General features: G+C 41.0%; 1 protein-coding gene across 3 annotated transcripts in view; it reads left to right on the forward strand.

Annotated features, from left to right (window-relative positions):
- The window catches only part of erich2 (glutamate-rich 2), a 256,997-nt gene that overhangs the window by 77,903 nt on the left and 163,178 nt on the right, over positions 1–15,916 (forward strand). For all 3 annotated transcript variants that reach the window (XM_043693703.2, XM_087989049.1, XM_043693704.2), the window contains one exon: positions 13,827–13,913. In XM_043693703.2, the coding sequence (XP_043549638.1) occupies positions 13,827–13,913 (87 nt within the window). The remainder of the gene's footprint in view (positions 1–13,826; positions 13,914–15,916) is intronic.

A 15,916-nucleotide genomic window follows, 5' to 3' on the forward strand; every position in this document is an offset into this window, starting at 1 on the left:
CCTGGTGTCGTGTAACTTCTGCCGTTGTCCACCCCAGTTGAACATCTCCATATCATGGTAATTACAGAGTTGGGAATGGTTCTAGTGGCTGGATGAGATGATAAAGATAGGAAAGTTAGCAATGACTGAAGGGGGTACACTTACAGAAGGATGATAGCAACTCGAGGAAGTTTGAGAAAGTGAGAGCTGTAGCAATGGGAGGAGGTCACGGATAGAAAAGATTATCAAGACTGGGCGAGCTTACAGACAGAAAAAGGGTTAAAGTAGCTTTCGAAGATCACACAAATTGGTATGGTAGGCTGGAGGGATTGGAAGACTTGAAGCAGATAGGGAGATTTATACAGACTATTGGAGGGCACAGAGTTAGTGAGGTGCTGTGACCTTGGATTAGCAATCTTAACTGTTAGTTGCAACCCAATAAATAGAAATTGATCTTCCCAAGAAATGGATCCTGTATTCAAGGTCAAAATAGACCAATTAAGACCTTTGGTTAGTTGAACTGATTTATGTACTCAGACTAGAGTTGATACTAGTTATGATCTATTACGACTGAGTACCATGTTAAGACATGCTACCGTTAAGGGGGCTTTGAGAATGAGTAAAACGTGAATTCAGAAAAATATACACTCACATTTCCAGCCTTAGGCGATCCAGAAGATATGAACTTAGTAAGCTTTAGTGATGCTTCACATGCCAATCATCAGATGGATATTCTTTAATGCTAGGGCTTACCATACTCTGAGTGAACAAGAATAATAACTGCTGTCAATTAGCTTGGGAAGCTAAGAAATTAAAAACAATTGTGAAATGCATTTTAGCATTTGAAACATTAGCACTAGTATAGGAATATGGGATTGGGCTTATCTAACATTTTGAAGGAAATGCTATACAAGGGGAAATCTGAGAAAGATATGCCTGCAGAATAATATGTGGTGTTATGGACCAGACCAGATCCCATCAAAATATTCTAGAAGGTAGTCTAGACCCTAACTTTTCTTATTTTACAGTAGGTGTGAAATGTATGTTCCAAATGTGATGCGACTGGTCGAACTATTTGATGTTAAGCAAAACACAATTTATTTAAACACTGTAGTCAAAATACAAACAAAAGTAAGAGGAATTTAGAATAACTTAACTATTGGGAAACTTAACCAAATAGGACTGAAGAATGACAGATGTTTAATTTAGATAAATATGAGGTGCTGTATTTTGGGAAAGCAAATCTTAGCAGGACTTATACACTTAATGGTAATGTCCTAGGGAGTGTTGTTGAACAAAGAGACCTTGGAGCGCAGGTTCATAGCTCCTTGAAAGTAGAGTCGCAAGTAGATAGGATATTGAAGAAGGTGTTTGGTATGCTTTCCTTTATTGTTCAGAGTATTGAGTACCGGAGTTGGGAGGTCATGTTGCGGCTGTACAGGACATTGGTTAGGCCATTTTTGGAATATTGCGTGCAATTCTGGTCTCTTTCCTATCAGAAGGATGTTGAGAAACTTGAAAGAGTTCCGAAAAGATTTACAAAGATGTTGCCAGGGTTGGAGGATTTGAGCTATAGGGAGAGGCTGAATATGATGGGGCTGTTTTTTCTGGAGCATTTGGAGGCTGAGGGGTGACCTTATAGAGGTTATAAAAATCATGAGGGGCATGGATAAGATAAATAGAAAAAGTATTTTCCCTGGGGCAGGGGAGTCCAGAACTAGAGGGCATAGGTTTAGGGTGAGGGGTAAGATATAAAAGAGACCTAAGGGGCAACCCTTTCACATCGAAGATGGTACATGTATGGAATGAACTGCCAGAGAAAGTGGTGAAGTTTAGTTCAGTTGAAACATTTAAAAAGCATCTGGATAGGTATATGAATAGGAAGGGTTTGGAGGGATATGGGCCGGGTGCTAGCAAATGGGACTAGATTAGGTTAGGATACCTAGTCGGCATGGACAAGTTGAATCGATGGGTCTGTTTTCATGCTGTACATCTCTATGACTCTAATAGATACAGTATGAATTACTAATTAACTGTTCCAATATAGTAACATCCCATAAATGCACACCTTGGCAAAAAGGTAATTTCAGACACAGATTCTTCCCTGTTCTCTAATCCAGGAGGAAACAGCATTAAGAGAGATTTCAGAGAAAGTAGCAGCTAGGAATCCTTTACTGAAGCTTTTAAACCTTCTGGGACCCAAACAGCTTCTGACTGCTGCAGCTTAAAAAAACTGGAAAACCTGATCTGAGAGAAGTGGCCACTTCATTTACATTAGATTAGATTAGATTAGATTAGATTAGATTACTTACAGTGTGGAAACAGGCCCTTCGGCCCAACAAGTCCACACCGCCCTGCCGAAGCGCAACCCACCCATACCCCTACCCCGACATTTACATTTACCCCTTACCTAACACTACGGGCAATTTAGCATGGCCAATTCACCTAACCTGCACATCTTTTGGATTGTGGGAGGAAACCGGAGCACCCGGAGGAAACCCACGCAGACACGGGGAGAACGTGCAAACTCCACACAGTCAGTCGCCTGAGGCGGAAATTGAACCCGGGTCTCTGGCGCTGTGAGGCAGCAGTGCTAACCACTGTGCCACCGTGCCGCCCACAAATTGTTACAACTGTTTCTAAAAAAACCCAGAAGGTCTCATACATGGTTGAATTAGGCAGTCTCCAGCAGTCACTTCAGTATCTCTATCTTTACGACCTCTCTTCAAGGAAACCCTGGACAAAATAGCCTTTTTAAAGTATCAGCATTGTCACAGTGGATGATGATTCTCTTTGGGACACTTTATTTGACACAGGATGTCGCAAAGAAAGAAATTGACCTTGCCATTATGAAAGAAGTGTTGGGAAGAAAATAAAACCCATTGACACATGTTGCAAATTGCCAGATTGTCTTTGAAGAGAATTACTTGCCCCAAGAAATTATTAGATGTTCATAAAGAATGACATTTTATGAGAATATGGAAAATTAATTTACTATTGGACATTTTTTCTCGAAAGAACGAAGGGAGAAACTGGAAGTTTAGTTGTATTGCAATGCAACATATAGAAAATGAAAAAAATTCTTTTCATTGTTTCTGTTTAAGGATTGTTTGTCTATTTAAAAATATGTTTAGAAAAGCTACTTGGAGAACAAGTGAATCTTTTGATACAGCAAGTATTTAAAGTTAGAAGCAAAAATGGTGATGGCTGTTAAATCATGGAAAGGGGTCCTTGTAGTGCAGTAGTGCTGTTCCTACTTGTAGACCAAAAGGCCCGGGTTAAAGTCCCACCTGCTCCAATGATGTGTTTAAACAGGGTTGATTAAAATTACCAATGTCTAGGTATTCTATTGTTAAGTTAATTAGTGATTTAGTGGTGGTGGTTTAATTTAAAGAGAAACCCTGGATATTCTGACCCTGATGGGCAGTACTTGTATAATTGGTGAAACCAGCAGCTCCAAATCATGGTGAAACCTGGGATTTGATGGCAGGGGCCAATTAAAAAAGAATGTCTAGATACGTCCCACAAAGTCTTCAGAGAGAGATAGGCACTGTGGGTTCTGGACTGCATTACCTCCTGTCCAAGCTCTGTTTGAATTCAGTTCCTTCCCTTTTTTCCTGCCCTTTTATCTTTAGACCATAAGATGTAGGAGCAGAATTCCAAAAGATTTATCAGGTATGGCTTCCCTTTGACAAAGCTGCGCTGTCCCTATTTTACTATGCACTTCCAAGTACTCCACAATCTTATCCTTAATAATTGACTCTAAAATCTTACAAATGACCAAGATCAGACTACTTGGCCTATAATTTCCTGTCTTTTGCCTTCCTTCTTAAACAAGGGTGTTACATTAGGATTTTTCAGTCCTCTGGGACTCTCCCACTGCAGTGATTCCTGAAGGATCACCACCAATGCCTCGAAAATCCCCTCTGCTATCTCCTTCAGAACTCTGGGATGTAGTCCTTCTGCACTAAGTGATTTATTCACCTTCAGAGCTTTTAGCTTTCCTTGCACCTTCTTTGTGATGATCACTATACTCACCTCTACCCCTGACTCTATTGAAGTTTTGGTATCCTGCTGATGTCTTCCACTTTGAAAACTGATGCAAAGTGCCTATTTTGTTCCTCCACCATTTCTTTCTTCCCCATGACTACTCCTCTGGCTTCGTTTTCCAGTGGTGCAATGTCTTTCATACCTTTTAGATACCTAAAAGCACTCTTGCAGTCTTCTTTTATATGACTAGCTAACTTACTCATCTTTTATCTTTCTTCCTCTTTTATGGCATTTTTAGATGTTCTCTGCTGGTTTCTAAAGACTTTCCACTCCTCTGGCTTCCCACTAATCTCACCACGTTGTATGTTTTTACTTGTGTTTTATGCTGACCCTGAGTTCCCTTGTCAGCCATGGTTGTCTCATCGTTCTCTGAGTAAACCTCTTCTTCCTTGGCATGAATTTCTGTATGTCTCCCAAATTGCCCCCAGAAACCCGTCATTGCTGCTCCACCATCTTCCCTGCTCGGCTCCCCTTCCATTCAACTCTGGCCAACACTTCCTTTATATTTTTGAGGTTACTTTTACTCTATTGTACTATTACATCTGACTCAAGCTTCTTCCTTTCAAACTCCAGGGTGAATTCTGTCATGTTATGGTCGCTGTCCCCTTGGGGTTCCTTCATCTTGAGGTTCCTAATCAAGTCTACCTCACTGCACATCATCAAACCTAGAATTCCCTTTTCCCAAATGGGTTGTACCACAAGCTGCTCCAAAAACCTCACATAGACTTTCCATGAATTCCTTTTCTTGAGATCTGTCACCAACCTGATTTTCCCAGTCCTCCTGCATATATTTTTCTATTCATTCATGGATTGCGGATGTTACTAGCAAAGCCACCATTTATTGCCCATCCCTAATTACCCAGAGGGCATTTAAATATCAGCCACATTGTTGTAGACATTGACTTCTCCACCTCCTGATGCTGCATGGTTTGCTGTATTCTTCCAGCCCCCTGCCTATCTACTTTAGATTCCAGTATCTTCAGTTTTTTTTGTCTCAGACCAGGTAAGGATGGCAATTTCATTCCCTAAAGGACAAGAGTGAACCAGATTTTTTTTCCCAATAATTAATTCCAGATTTTTAATTAATTCAGATTTCACGATATGTCATGGTGGGATTCAGACCTGGGTCCTCAGAACATTACCTGCGTGTTTAGATTAACAGTCCTGTGATAATACAACTGGGCCATTGCTTCACCACATTGAGTCCCTCAAGATTATTGTAATAGTGTCTTTGTTACATACCTCTTTTATCTCCTGATTTATTTTCTTCCCCACATCTTGACTGCACTAGGAAGCCTGTACACAAAGGGTCCTTACTCCTTTGCAGTTCCTCAACTCTACCCATATAGATTCTACATATTATGACTCTACATCACTTCTTGCTATCTATTTAATTTCATTTCTTACTAACAAGGCAACCCAGCCCTGTCTGCCCATTTCCCTGTCGTTTTGATAGGATGAGTATCCTTGGGTATTTACTTCTCAGCTCTGATTCCCTTGTAGCCATGTTTCTGTGATAACCACACCATCATGCCAATTTCAATCTGTGCTACAAGTTCCATTTACCTTGTTTTGTACACTGTGCACATTTAAGTAGAACACCCTCAGTCCTGCGTTGGCTACCTGATTCCGGATCCTTTCCATACTTTCTATCCTATTATTTGTTCTGGAAACTTTAATAATCCCTGCTGAGCCCTTCCCGCCTTCAACATTTTCTTTAATTTTCAGATGGAATGTCTGAACAGCTCCATTCTTCCTCAGTATTGGTGCCAATGTCCCATGAATTTGAACCAGTTTCTTGCTCAGCAATCTTTGAGCCACACATTAATCTCTTTAATCTTGTTGACCCTGTGTCAATTTGTTCATGGCTCAGGTAGTTACCCAAAGATAATGACCTTTTTGGTTCTGCTTTCTAATTTAATCCTTAGCTGCTTATATTCCTTCAGCAGAATCTATTACCTCTTCCTATCTGTGTCATTGATACGTAGATAGACCATGACAACATGATCTTTTCCCCCCCAACTCCGAGTTCCTCTGCAGCCCAGATGACATAACCTGAATCCAGGCACCAGGCAGGCAACGCAGCCTTCAGAACTCTTGATCCTAGCCACAGAGAATATGTCTATTTCCCTGACTATACTGTCCCCAATAGCAACTACATTTCTCTTTTCTCTCCTCTCTTGAATGGCTCCCTGTGCCACAATGTTGGAGTCAGTTTATTCATCCTCCCTACAGTGCCCACTCTCATCCATACAGGGAGCAAGAATCTCAAACCTGTTAGACAGTCTCAAGGGGTGAGGCTCCTTTAGCTGTACTCCCTGAAATCCTTCGACTTGCCTAGTCATTGTTTTTACCTCGTTGATTTTAGATTTCGCTGCTCCTTGGATGCTGCCTGAACTGCTGTGCTCTTCCAGCACCACTAATCCAGAATCTGGTTTCCAGCATCTGCAGTCATTGTTTTTACCACCTTGGTGTAGTCACACCCTCCTGTCCCTGACCACTGACTAAATTTGAGGTAGTTTATATTAAAACACTCCTAAAACACAGCGTCCAGGTAACTTTCCGCACCGTAGCAGCACGGTAGCTCAGTGGTTAGCACCACTGCCTTACAGCGACAGCGACCTGGGTTCTATTCCTGCTTCAAGCGACTATTTGTGTGAAGTTTCCACATTCTCCCTGTGTCTGTGTGGGTTTCCTCCAGGTGCTTCGGTTTCCTCTCACAATCCAAAGATGCGCAGGTTAGGTGAATTGGCCATGCTAAATTGCCTGTAGTGTTAGGTGCATTAGTATGGGGTAAATATAGGGTAGGGGCATGTGTCTGGGTGGGTTACTGTTCGGAAGGTCAGTGTCGACTTGTTAGGCCAAGTGACCTGTTACCGCACTGTAGGTAATCTTACCCCCTGCCTGATATATCGCAGTGTTTGAAGCTCAGACTGCAGCTCATCAACTTGAGCCAGGGTTCCTCAGGCACCAACACTTGCTATGTTTATGGTTGCTAAAAAACACAATGGTGGCCACAAATTCCCACCTCATTCAGTTACAATACATCATCTGGCCTGACATCACTATTTTAATAGCTTGTTTCTTTATTTAATTTTTTTAAAAATTGCACCAGTCTTTTAATTTGCATTCTGTAATTATTTTCCCTATTTACTTTCAATCTGAAAGTAACCTGTATTAGACAGTCAAATTAGTAGCTGTCACCAACCAATGAACTTCTGGTTTACCTGCAAAGTCACTATTTTGTGCTGGGCCCCCGATACTGGGCTTCAAGTTATCCTATGAAAAACATTCTTAAAAATAAAGCACCTCTTCGCCTCTGCACCAAATACCCATGTTGCTTCCAATTCTCTGAACTATTTAATCATTCGGGCTGTGTCTCATTCCGGATTTGATCTCTTCTTCCCGATCATTTGCTTTCAACAGTTCCTTTCTTAAATGGAGCTGAGGTGAGCTCAGCTGACTCACACTAGTTAAATTTCAATGATAATAAACATTTACTAAGGCCCTATCCAGACGTAAGGTGATTGATAACTGTCCCTCAGTCAGCTGAGTCAGCTACATTATCAATCTTTTCACCAGACCACTGAAGTTTAATCTTTTAAAATGGAGAAAGAAAAGAAAGATTTACCAATTCTATTCCAAATTCCCCAAACTATATACTCACTTGGACTATGTCTCACTATGATGAGATCTCTCCTTTCTGATCTCTTGTTTTCTTATTGTTGCACTGTCCCTGCTTGTTAATTGTTTGTATAATTGATTGAGTAATTTGGTGATGAGTTATTTGAAAAATAGTGTCGAGATACATAAAGGGGAAACAGTGAGGACTGAGAAGGGAACTATTAAACTAGAACAATCAACAAAATCACTGCATAAAGAAAGTCTATGGATAGGATCATCCTAGGCCTTGAATGACCTGGGCATTGGCAAGAAATTGGGAAAATTGAATGAGATGACCACCAGGAGTTCACATATAAAGCAAAATATCCCATTTTCCAACCAAGTATTGAACAGCCAAGCAAAATTTGTGCTAATGAGTGGCAAGAGGCCTATTTGCATGATTACTAAACATTACCATGTTATGAGGAGAAAGTGAGGACTGCAAATGCTGGAGATCAGGGTCGAGAGTGGGGTGCTGGAAGAGCACAGCAGATCAGGCAGTATCTGAGGAGCAGGAGAATCGATGTTTTGGGCAAGAGCCCTTCATCAGGAATTACCTAATCATCAGGAATTACATGTTATTATCAAATCTTACCTCATTAACATACAGTTTCCCATTCAAACTGTTTAAAAAAGGAGGTAGACAAAAAGCAGGTAACTATAGGTTCCATAGCTTAACTTCTGTAGTGGGAGAAATGCTTGAACCTACCATCAAGGAAGAAATCGTGAGGCATCTGGATAGTAATTCTGACATTGGTCAGATGCAGCATGGGTTCATGAAAGGTAGATCATGTTTAACTAATTTACTGGAATTATTTGAGGACATTATGAGCATAGTGGACAATGGGGAACCAGTGCACATGGTGTATCATTTTCCAGAAGATATTCGACAAGGTGCTGCACAAAATGTTGCTGCATATGATAACCATAGAATTCCTACAGTGTGGAAACAGGCCAGTTGGCTTAATGGGTCCATACTGACCCTCCAAAAAGCATCCCAACCAGACCCACTCCCCCCACTATCTCTGTAACCTACATTTTCCTCTGGCTAACCCATCTAAGCCTGCACATCCCTGAACACTCTGGACAATTTAGCATGGCCAATCCACCTAACTTGCACATGTTTGGACTGTGAGAGGAAACCGAAGCACCTGGCAGAAACTCACGCAAACATGGGGAAAACCTGCAAACTCCGCACAAACAGTTGCTCGAGGGAGGAATCAAAGCTGGGTTGCTGGCTCTATTAGGCAGCAGTGCTAACCACTGAGTCACTATGCCACCCCAAAGATGTGTGGTGTTACAGGAATTAGCAGGGATGAAAGATTGGTTAACTAACAGAAAGCAAAGAGTGAGGAGAAATGGGTGTTTTTTTGGTGGCAATTAGTGGCTGGTGGTGTGCCTCAGGAATCAGTGTTGGAATGCAATTGTTTACAATTTATATAAATGATTTGGAGTTAGGGACCAATTGTAGAGTGTCAGAGTTTGCAGATGACATAAGATGAGTGGTAGAGCAAAGTGTGAAGAAGACTCTGAAAATCTGCAGAGGGGTATAGATCAGTTAAGTGAGTGGGCAAGGGTCTGGCAGATGAAGTACAATGTTGGTAAATGTGAGGTCATCCATTTTTGTAGGAATAATAACAAATGAGCTTTTATTTAAATGGTGAAAAATTGTAGCTTGATGTCCCCGTGCATGAATCATAAAATATTGGTTTGCAGGTGCAGCAGAAAAGAAGGCAAATGGAATATTGTCCTTCATTGCTAGAGGGATGGAGTTTAAAACTAGGGAAGTTATGCTGCAGCTGTATAGGATGCTGGTGAAGTACTGTGTATAGTTTTGGTCTCCTTACTTGAGAAAGGATGTACCGGTACTGGAGGAGGTAAAGAAGATGTTCACTAGATTGATTATGGGGTTGAGACGGTTGGCTTATGGGGAGGTATTGAGTAGCCTGGGATTGTACTCATTGGACTTTAGAAGAATGAGAGGCGATCTTATAAAAATAAATACAATTATGAAGGGAATACATAAGATAGAATCAGGGAGGCTGTTTCCACCGATGGATGAAACTAGAACTAGGGGGCATAGCCTCAAAATAAGGGGGAGCAGATTTAAGACTAAATTGAGAAGGAACTTCTTCACCCAAAGGTTGTGAATCTGTGGAATTCCCAGCCCATTGAAACAGTTGAGGCTACCTCTTTGAATGTTTTCAAGGCAAAGATTGATAGCTTTTTGAGCAGTAAAGGAATTAAAGGTTAGGGTGAGCAGATGGGTAAGTGGAGCTGAGTCCACAAAAAGATCAACCATAATCTTGTTGAATGGCAGAGCTGGTTCGAGGGGCCAGATGGTCTTCTCCTACTCTATTTCTTATGTTCTTATGTTCTTCCACCCCTGGATTGAAACTAGATGGCAACAATTTCTGACATGAAAGTCCGAGGGAACTTAATTCTTCATCTTCGAGATTGTCATCTTGGACACCAGGTACTAACATCTCATGGCACACTCCATATGTAGCATGCACAAGCAGCCCTACTACGGAGGTCGGCATTGGACTCATATCAGCAACATTGCAACCTCATGGCACATGTCCAAACCACTTGCAAGGGGATTCTGCAAATCTAATACACTGGCATCTTTCATTGTAATGCTGCTGCCAGAATACATTGCATGCAGGGACAAACACCCAAATCATGGATTCTAACAGGGGGTGCATCTGAGAGCTTTTTGCTTGTTCTCATCGTGATCATTCATTTTATATCTTTTCAGTGCTCACAGCAACTTTGTCTGACCTTGCCTAGCCTTTTTGAACTTTGTCCTTCAGAGTTTAAAGGCTCATAGTATTTCTGTATTGCCTTACCTTTTAGCACAGACATAAAGCTTGTCATGTTGTCAGCAATCATCAGTCAAGGAGGTGGATATGTTGCTATATAGCACCGTGCTATGCCAGTCTCACATAGATCATATGGCAGCAATGTACACAGCAAACAAATTGCATGTGCTTCAACCAAATGTCCACGGCTCAATGTCCAAGTGAGGTGAAGTCAAGGAGGCTGCCATTAACCAAGGGGTCCCAGTACAATAATAGGATCTCTGCTTGGAGCAATCATTGTCAGATTTCTGTATCACTACAGTACAGGGATTGGATCAGTTTCCATTTACTTTGTATACTTTTTCTTATTGCTTTTTGAAATTGAGATAATGCTCAAGTCATTGGTATAGATTGATCTCTGCTTTTGGAACATTGTTCATAAGACATCATCTGCTATTTCTACTATTTCAAACCACAACAATTGTAAATAGGAATTGATATCAGAATTGTAGATTAATGTAGTATTCTGCAAATTGATAATGGGCAGTTTTACAACTAACATCGGTTTGGCTGTCAACATCAGTTGAGGCAGGTGCCATTACCATCGATTCCTGTGTGTATAGAAGGGGCAGAAACCATATCAAAACATATAGGGATAGATTCTCTTGCATCCCTATTCACTCCCTCAGCACTAGCAAGAGATGTCACAAAACTTTGTTGAAGCAGTCATATTTGCCGCACACTCCAGAGTGTAAAAGACAGAAGATATTTATGAAGCCACTGCATATTGAGTTGTTAAGTGTCTTTCACGCCTATAGCAGAGCTATGAATAGTGCAGCGAAACCAACAGCACCTTGCATTGTTTGCTGGATCCAGCATTATTTACATAGGAACAGGATTAAATCATTCAGTCCTTCGAGTCTGCCTGGCATTCCAGATCTGACTGGTCATCTCTTCATTGTCACTTTCCTGCAAAATCTCCATGTCGCTTAATGTCATTAATCTCCAGAAACCTATCGACTTCTACCTTGAATTTACTGCCTAATTAAGCTTCCATCGCTGTCTGGGGTGAAAAATTCCAAAAACTCACTAATCTTTGTGAAGAAATTTTTCCTCATTTCAGTCTTAAATGTCCCTTCTGTGATTTTCATGCTAGTTCTAGAATCATCAGCTAGGGGGATCAGCAGAAAGTGAGAAAGTGAGAGCTGCAGATGCTTGAGAATCAGAGTTGAAAAGTGCGGCACTGGAAAAGCACAGCATCTGAGGAGCAGGACAGTCGCCATTTTGGGCATAAGCCCTTTATCAGGAATGTGGGGGGAGAAGAGGGCTGAGAAATAAATAGGAGGGTGGGGGTGGAGATGGGGGAAAGATAGCTGGGAAGGCAATAGGTAGATGCCGATGCAGGGTGAATTTGATAGGTCGGTAGGAAGGATGAAACGGTTAGGAGGAAAGGAAGCTGGACATGTGGGACAGCTCAAGAGGGAAGTTCCAAGTTGGAGGGTTACATCTGGGATGAGGTGGGGGAGGGGAGATTTAGGGGGAATCCTATCTATGTGCACCCTGTCATCCCTGTAAGAATTTAATAAGTTTCAATGAGATCAGCTCTCATTCTTCGAAATTCTAGAGAATATTGATCCTGTCGCCTCAATGTCTCTGCATAAGATAATCCTACCATGCTAGTGATTAATAGGATGAACTGACTGTGTTGCATATAATCCGTGCTTAAATATGGAGATCAAAACTGAATATAGTACTTCAGATGAGGTGTCACCTAGACTCTGTACATCAGCAACAAGACAGCTGTACTCTCTACTCAAATCCCCATCTAATGAATTTAGCGATTTGTGGAAGCCTAGATCCATTTGGACAGCTGCATTTCCCAACCTCACTATCGAAAGATGTGCAGGTCAGGTGAATTGGCCAGACTAAATTGCCCATAGTAGGCAGAAGTGGAGATTAGATTCAAGATTAAGAGTGGTGCTGGTAAAGCACAGCAGGTCAGGCAGCATCCAAGGAGCAGGAAAATCGACGTTCCGGGCAAAAGCCCTTTATCATTCCTGACCACTCTAATCTTGACTCTAAATTGCCCATAGTGTTAGGTGTATTAATCAGAGGGAAATGGGTCCGGAAGGATTGCTCTATGGAGGGTCGGTGTGGACTTGTTGAGCCAATTGGCCACAATGTAGGGAATCTAATCTAATCTAATTTAGGATATACCCTGCCTCTGTCTTTTTTCTACAAAAGAGAATAATTTCACATTTGTTTGGAACATGTTCTGTCTGCCGTGCTATAGGACATTCACTTAATCTGTCCAAGTCTTCTTGAAGCCTTCTTGGATCCTTCTCCAACTACATTTCCACCTAGTTTGAATGTTTTTGGACTGCCTGTAATTCCAATGTGCTACATTGTTTTTAGCTAATGGAAAAAGCAAGGAGCAAAATCAGCTGTTCATGTTCACATGCCATCTGGACATGCAGCTATAGAACCTTCAATATCACTGTGACAATACTGTGGAATTACATGTCCTGCAGCGATTCAAGAACATGACTCATCACCGTCTTCTCAGGGGCAATTAGTGAAGGCCAATTATTGTTGACTTTGTCAGCAATGCTCATATCCATTAGCAAATTATAAAAAGATACTTCACAATTAGGTTATAAATGAAAAAGGATTTGCACTTATATAGTAGTTAAGCACCCAATGAAGTTTAGAATGAGCCTCTGACTACCTGCATTTAATTTGAAATATTGAAATGACATTTGCAGAGCTCCTAATGCTGCTGAACCACCAGTCCCCTACTCCTGCCAGTTAGTCCCCATGTTATTTTGTGTTATAGTACTTGTGTGAGAAGGGTTACACCCGAAATGTTAACTTCTCCACCTCGTGATGCTGCCTGGCTTGCTGTGTTCTTCCAGCCTCCTGCCTGTCTACCTGTGAAGCACCTGAATGTGTTTTCCAAGTTGTTGTATAAACATGAGTTGTTTTAAAAAATTATTTTTTCACAGTTCAGTCATAATAATGTTTCTAAGACATCTTTGCACAAAGCTTTTTTTAAAGCAGTGTGATAAAATACTTCATGTTTTCAATAATTATAAAGAATTTTGTTACAAAGTTGTGTTCTAGTCTAATTTCACAGTTGAACTTCCTTCACAATATCTCATTGCTTCCATTTACACCACAATGGTATTTCCTATGCAGCTCATTTAGAAAAGAGAAAGACTAATTAGAAATCCAGGTTCAGCAAGGTAGTGAGTTGGAGGAAGGCAAAATAAATGCAGCAAAGGTATTTGCTATTTACTTTTACTGATTTAAACTTTATTTTATTTTCAGAATACACTCCATCATCAAATAGTGGACTGAAGAAATTAGCAAAACCGGAGTCAAAAGGATCTACTGAGAAACAGCATAATATGGATAGTAAGAAAGAGCATGTCTTAATACTCAATATCATGTTCAATAATTTTAGAACCTGAATACCTTTTTCCATGTGCTTTACTCATGTCCACACCCTCGCCTTGTCATGACATGGGCTGCTTTCAACCAAACCCATTTACACCTACTTATGGTCCCATTATCAGCTTGCCTATCTCCTGAGGGTACTGCCATCTGTCCCTTTATGTTCCTAACAGTCGTTTTCTCTCTCTCTCTGGGCTCCATGTCTGTCTATCTCCACACTTCTTACACACACACACACACACACACACACACACACACACACACTTTTCCGAACTACTGTCAGTACTGAGGAGGGTCACTGGGCTTTAAACATTAATTTTGTTTTCTCTCCACAGATGCTTCCAGACCTGCTGAATTTCTCCAATGATTTCTGTTTTTGTTTAAGAAACAGCATGTTTAATTCAAAATGAATAGTATATTTGCAGTGAGTTACATCATGCATAGGTACATTTTATGTCAGCCAATCGATGTATGAGTGGAGTATGTAAAATAAAGGAGGAGACAGGTAAAGTGTTAGGTATTTGACCTACCCGAAGCTTGGTGTGACCCTTACATGGATAATTAGCTGCCAGTTAAGGGCCTCATTCTGCCTCTGCTGTAAGGTTTTCTAATGGTGAAAGGAAGGTGACCACCTCGGCAAATTTCAAAGCACAGACCACTGATGAGCAGGAAGTGTTTACCTCCTTTAGGGTGGGTCCCTGACCTGAATGGGCACAGATCACCACTGAAGGTGGTTTCCACCCCTTTTGCCTCTCTGCACTCTCTGTAACACTACACCCTACCCTCAACCTCCACTCGTTCAACTCTCACGAGGGTCTCCCAGGAACACCGACTTGAAATTCCAGCAGTGACCACTGTTGCTTTCTGATCAAATTGGACGCCATGTCTCTAGACTGGGATTTCCTGTTGCAAGTCAGAAGTTCCATTCTGATCCAATTGGAGCACCCCCATTCCTACAGCTCACATCGCTGTATGGTAGTTAGATTTCCTGCCAATGGTGTGCTAGCTAACATCCAGCTCAAGGATGGTGGAAGTGGGATGTAGTAATCTGGCCCCTATAAAATCCACCGCATAATATTTTTTGTCACTTGCTAATTCTTAGTTTTACCAGTTCACTTGCTATACTGAATGCTGGACAGTGTTTTATAAATGTATTTATTCTGCCATTCACTTTTTATTATTGGAAAAATGAATTTGAGTAATTACAAACTTTTCAGATGATTTGAAATATTAATTGAAATAGAAAAAATATAATCTACTATTGTTCCTAACTCTTAAAATGTACTTTTTTCATTGTTTTATTCGAGTTTTGACTAATAATGCCAGTTCTTCTGTTCCCAATAATGATGTGGCTTCCTGGCAATCTCTACGAGGATTGCAGATTCCAAGTTGTAGGGTCATACAGTCATGCCACATGATTTTAGTTTACTAAAGTCTTGTTGGGTAACATATTCTCTGTATCGAGTCATATAGCATGGAAATATGCTCTTCTGCCCAACTCGTCAATGTCAACATGTTTCCTAAACCTAAGTACTCCTATTTGTCTGTGTTTTGCCCTTAACCCTGTAAACCTTTCCTATTCTTGTACCTGTCCGAATGTCTTTTAAATGTTGTAATTGTACTTGCCTCTGCCACTTCCTCTGGCAGCTTGTTCCATTTACGCACCACCCTCTGTGTGAAGAAGTTGCCCCTCAGGTTCCTTTTAAATCTTTCCACTTGCACGTAAAACTATGCTGTCTAGCTGTGGACTCCCCTACCCTGAGGAAAAGACATTTGCTACTCACCTTATTTCTCCCCCTCATAATTTTATAATGATTTTAAAAGTAATGTTTTTCAAGTTGACACTTGCTGCCAGGTTTTGGACATTTATTCATGACTTTTACTCTTTCACCCAATCACTTTCCTCACATCTTGATCCCAAAAATGCTCTTTCTCTTAACTTTAGGTCCACTGTGATTCTTAGT

The sequence above is a fragment of the Chiloscyllium plagiosum genome, unplaced genomic scaffold, assembly GCF_037043375.1.
Source record: "Chiloscyllium plagiosum isolate Xiang-an unplaced genomic scaffold, Cpla_swu_hap1 HiC_scaffold_7, whole genome shotgun sequence".
Lineage (NCBI taxonomy): Eukaryota > Metazoa > Chordata > Chondrichthyes > Orectolobiformes > Hemiscylliidae > Chiloscyllium > Chiloscyllium plagiosum.